General features: G+C 33.9%; 1 protein-coding gene across 1 annotated transcript; it reads left to right on the top strand.

The window, feature by feature from the left end:
- The first annotated feature begins 4,050 nt into the window (after nt 1–4,050).
- LOC141512121 (olfactory receptor 2T29-like) lies at nt 4,051–5,031 on the top strand. Its single transcript, XM_074220993.1, has one exon. The coding sequence runs from the start codon at nt 4,051–4,053 to the stop codon at nt 5,029–5,031; it is 981 nt and encodes a 326-aa protein (XP_074077094.1).
- Nucleotides 5,032–5,601: the final 570 nt, after the last annotated feature.

Genomic DNA, 5,601 nt, shown 5'->3' with positions numbered 1-5,601 from the left:
TGATTGTCTTTTGCTGCAAATGAATTACTTTCTAAATTATCAGAAATTTCTGAGTAGATACAGAAAACAGAAAACTTTAGAGTGGGAAGGGTCATCTAGTTCAGTCTTTCATTTTCAAGATAAAGAGACCAAAGTTCTAAGAAGACAAGTATCTTTCTCCAGACCACATAAGCAGGTAGAATTAGAGTTATGAACTCCCATCCAAATCTCTTGTTCCCAAGACAGTGTTCTTTTAATGCAGTCTGGGTTTCAGAATTCTTTCCTAATTAATGTGAAAAAAGTAGGTGATGTAATATTCTGACCTCACTCTTTGGATTTAAACCCCTCATTTTTCCCCCTCCACTTCACTCAAGGATGGTTTCTTGATTCATTACCCTGTTTGCAACATTACCCAGACACTTAGTTGGAGTTGAGATAGAGGAACTCTGGTACTTGACTTTTACACTAACCTCTCAGATTTTTCTTTAACTAGATGGAAAACATATCAGTCTAGCTATTATTTTATTGATTCTTCTAGTATCAGTTTTAATTTTTTTAAATCACTTTGATTTTGTGGAATCTCAGTTTTCACATTAATAAGCAACACAGCACATTTTCCAAATGAGTTCTTAGTTTCCTTAGACAACATTTTCCTGAGAGTTTGTTACAAGTTTTCTCTACATTGGAGTGGAGAAGAGCATCACTGGTTTAGCATCTGGGAATAACTGTGAGCATCTCCAGTTTTCATTACAGACAATCCACATCTGAATATATTTATTCCCATTGAAATAATTGGTGGTAAGTAGTATGAAGCTTAACTGTCTCAAGCATGTAAATGTAGAAATGATAAAATTCCATGAATTTTTTTAAAGTAGGCTAAGATTTGAGTAGTCAAAGGGGAAAAAAGAAGCTGATTCCCTGTGGGAGAATTGATATGAAGAAATCACCCATCATTGGCAATACTTTTCCAATTTCTGAGAAAATTTTAAGAGTAGAAATATAGGATTGTGGAATGTTAGCACTAAAATGGTTCTAAAAATTGCTATAAGCCAACCTTCAATTCTTCAGATGCAGATTTTCATAGATGTAGTAAAAACTAAATGAGAAGTATGCAAGTTCTTAGGGAAAAAATCATAGGCAAATATATTTTTATAGGTTCATTGAAAGATACATTAATTTCTCTGAATAGCTAAATGGTTTATACAAATCCTTCTACCCTGTATATGCATCTGTCTGAATTGAAGCATCATTTTTAAGCATATAGGATTATATTTTGAAGTAGAACTTGAAATTTTTGTGAAATAAATCATTTAACATATAAATTGCCTCATTTTTAAATTTAAAAATTTTGAGACTATTTTATTATTTATTTAGAGGTAGTGAGGGATGAGATACGGGTCAAGAGCCATAGAGTCACATAGTTTGCAAGTGAGGATTTGAATTCATGCCTTCTAAACTCCTGAACTGGTGCTCTATCTACTGCAACATCTAGTTGCTCCTCATGACCACTTTAAACCAAACACAAGTTTTTCTATTCTATTTACCATTTCTCAGAGGGTTACTCAGGACAAGCTAGTGCTATATTCACTTTTTCCTTTGCAAATCCCTAAAATTATAATGTCAATCAGTTTGAAGCAGTTCCATATGAGGAAAAAAATGGTTTTGATTCAATTTGATCCAATTCAATAGTATTCAATTAAAACATATCTATCATACAAGGCACTTTCCTAAATGCTAATGTTCACATAGATACAAGAATCTTAAATTCAAATTAAGAAGATAGGACAGAAGTTAAGTATGAGACAAAGTAAAAATGTGATAAACACATCAGATTTAGAGAAGTAACAATGCCCTTGAAAGAAAATGATCCCCTTCAAGTAAGGGGATCAGGGAAAGATGAATGGAGTATTTTACACTGTAGCTACAAGGCAGAGAACCAAATGATTTTTATAGACAGGACCTATGGTACAGTGGGGACAAAATAATGAATCAGAATACTCAAATTGAATAATCACTTTGCTTTATTGCCTTTGGAACTATGAGAAAATTTTAAAAACTTTATTGTATCATTTAAAAAATTTAAAGCAAAATGGTTTAACTGGATGATTCTAAAGGTCCAATTTGGTACAAAATAATATTGTCCTATAGGGAAGGATATATTCCTGGTACTGGTCTATCATGAACAAATGCACATTCATGGGAAAATATAAAATTGCTTGGAGAGTGAAGAAGAGTCCAGGAAATTGGATTGAGGGGAAAAGAAGTATCTATATACTAGGTGATGTAGTGATAGTGCTTGTTTTGGAGTCAGAAATATTTCCAAAAATGATCTCAGACACATACTATACCCTGGACAAGTCACTTGATCATCATCTACTACAGTTTCCTCAACTATAAAATATACATAATCATAATATCTACTTCCAAAGGCTGTTGTGAGGAAGAAATGGAATATTTGGATCTTATGTTGTAAAGTGCTTGCATAGTATCAGACACATAGTAGGTATCTAATAAATGTTTATTTACTTTCATCTATATATCTTCTAGAATTATGGAGTTGCTATTTCCTCCTCCCCTAAATTTTGATTCTTTTCTTAACAGGTATGTAAATAATTGCTGTCAACAAGACTAGTATATGTGAGCAAACCTCTCCCTGTTATAATTCTGCTCACCAGGAAAGAGAATTTGACACATTTTAGTCAATCAACAAGTCTTTTTTATTTCTTTACAACGTGTCATTCAGTGTGCTATCCTGTGGATACAAAGAAAAGCAAAAATAGCCCTTCTCTTCAAAAAGCTCTTATTGTAATAGGAGAGATAAGTAAATAATTAGGCATATGCATTAGTAAATGTAGTAGTAGAAAAGACTTGTAGACTCTCAGAAGGGAAGACAAGTAGCAACTGAAGGAAAGTTGAGTCTTAAAGAAAGTCAGAGAAATTTAGAGGTAGGAAATTAGAAGGGAGACTATACCAGGTATAGGGGATAGATAGTGTAAAGACTTAGAGAAAGGAGAAGGAATATTGTGTGAGAAGAGTAACATCGAGGACAATTTAACTGTATGAGAAGATTGGAAAGATAGTGAGTGAATTGCTGGATTATGAAAATTTTTAAATGCTAAACAGGATTTTTGTTTTCATTTGGTCATGAAAGAAATAGGAAGACAATGGGGTTTACTAAGTAGGGGCTTTCTTAGATAGAACTAAACTTTAGAAAAATGACTTTTACAGTTGAGTAGAGGATAAATTTTAATTTTATGGCAGGAGAAGAAGTTAGAGACTATAGCAACAAATTCAACTATGATGGTGGTCATATGAGTGGAGAGAATGGGTCCTGTATAAGAGATGTTAGAGAAGCTAAAAAAAATCCAAGATTTGGCATTATACTATAAAAGTGAAAGTAGTGAGGATAAAGAGTTCAGGAAAATACTGAGTTATGAAACAGTGACTGAAATTATCATCCTTGTCCAAATAAGGAAGTTGGGAAAGGAAAGTACAAGGAGCTCCATTTTGGATATATTGAATTTCAAATAATTATGTGACAAAAACAAAATGAAAATAATGCTTCTATGTTTTTATTATGGTTATCCAACCTTATAGAGTTCATCTTGAACACTTTCATAAAAGAATAATTTGTCAGAATTGCAGTTTGAAAATCATACAAAATGATAAAAAAAAATTTAGGTTTTTGCAAGGCAAATAGGGTTAAGTGGCTTGCCCAAGGCCACACAGCTAGGTAATTATTAAGTATCTGAAGCCAGATTTGAACTCAGGTACTCCTGACTCCAGAGCAGGCACTCTATCCATTGCACTACCTAGCTGCCCCAAAATGATAAAATTTTTAACGAAATAGGTTTATCATAAAGTTCAAGATATACAATCTTGATAATAGAATGATGAAAATGTCTCACAGTTAGCAAAAATATATCTTTCTGCTCCTGTTAGAACAATCCAGTAGATTATCTCTTTACTTCACAAATAAATAACCAGAAGTTCTATTATTTATGTATAAGGGACACAATATAAAATCCTTTGTTGTTTTGGTTATTTTTTATTTTCCCTAGGTGAGATGACATGAAGCAAGCAATGTGGTTGCAGAATCAAACTTTGGGGACTGATTTCATCCTGCTGGGGCTCTTTAGTCAAAGCAAATACTGTACTCTCTTCTATTCACTGATATTCATTATTTTCATAGTAGCTCTGACTGGGAATGCTACCTTGATTCTTTTGATTCAACGAGATTCCCACCTCCACACTCCCATGTACTTCTTCATCAGTCAGCTTTCCCTCATGGACATGATGTATATCTCTGTCACTGTTCCCAAGATGCTGTTGGATCAGGTGACTGGAATTCATAATATCTCTGCCCCAAGCTGTGGGATCCAGATGTTCTGCTATTTAACACTAGTGGGAGCAGAATTCTTCCTTTTGGCAGCTATGTCCTATGACAGGTATGTGGCCATTTGTCACCCCCTCCGCTATCCCATCCTCATGAACCATAGAGTTTGCATCCTTCTAGCAGTAGTCTGTTGGTTCTTGGGCTCCATTGATGGTTTCATGCTCACTCCCATCACCATGAACTTCCCATTTTGTAAATCCCGAGAGATTCAGCACTTCTTCTGTGAAGTTCCAGCGTTATTGAAACTCTCCTGCTCAGACACTTCACTCTATGAGACTGTCATGTACCTGTGCTGTGTCCTTATGCTTCTCATCCCTGTAATAATTATTTCAAGCTCTTACTCTCTTATTCTCTTCACAGTCTTTAGGATGAATTCAGCTACTGGGCGCAGAAAAGCATTTCTCACATGTTCCTCTCACATAACTGTTGTTACTCTCTTCTATGGAGCTGCTGTCTATACCTACATGCTCCCTTCTTCTTATCATACTGCTGAAAAGGATATGACAGTGTCTGTCTTCTATACTATCCTCACACCTGTTCTGAACCCTCTTATCTATAGCCTCAGGAATAAAGACGTCACAGCAGCTTTGAAGAAAGTGTTAGGGTCAGAGCTGGTTTTAGTTAATTTTCAGAAGCAGAATATGGCCTCCAAATAATTTTTAAAAGGACACCAAATTATTCTATTATCTATTATTATTATTACATTTTAATCATCTTCCCCTGTGATAAATAGGTATTTAGCTCTTCTTTAATTTCCCTCCCCTGTTCTTCCAAATTGAGTTCCTCTTCTTGAGACTTTTTGAAACATTTTGAGTTGTTTCCTTGATTTCATATAAAAAGCAATTGATATTTCAGTTTGAATATGAGAATTTGAATTCTCTATCCAAAACTTGCTTAGTACACCCACCTTGGAAAAATAGTAAAGGTCTTGGAGACTTAATTTATTTTTTCTGTCCAATGTTGTATTAAGCAAATAGTCATTAAATGCCAAAAAACTGAATGGAAACTCTATAGATTTATCAAAAATTGCTTTTACACAACTTACCTCATTTCCTGTTTGTATGACATTACTAACATGATATGTCATGGAAAGGGGATAGTTACCACTTTCTAAGATATTGGCAAAGCATTTGAGAAATTTTTTCATGCTATTATGAAGAAAATTGAATTAAAAAAGCAAACTGATTTAATAATTGGAATAATAATTTATTTGCTTCAATGGAGGA

This window comes from Macrotis lagotis, chromosome 2 (genome assembly GCF_037893015.1).
Source record: "Macrotis lagotis isolate mMagLag1 chromosome 2, bilby.v1.9.chrom.fasta, whole genome shotgun sequence".
Taxonomy (NCBI): domain Eukaryota; kingdom Metazoa; phylum Chordata; class Mammalia; order Peramelemorphia; family Peramelidae; genus Macrotis; species Macrotis lagotis.
Note: the sequence above shows the minus strand (reverse complement) of the source record. Positions and strands in the feature narration are given on the sequence as shown.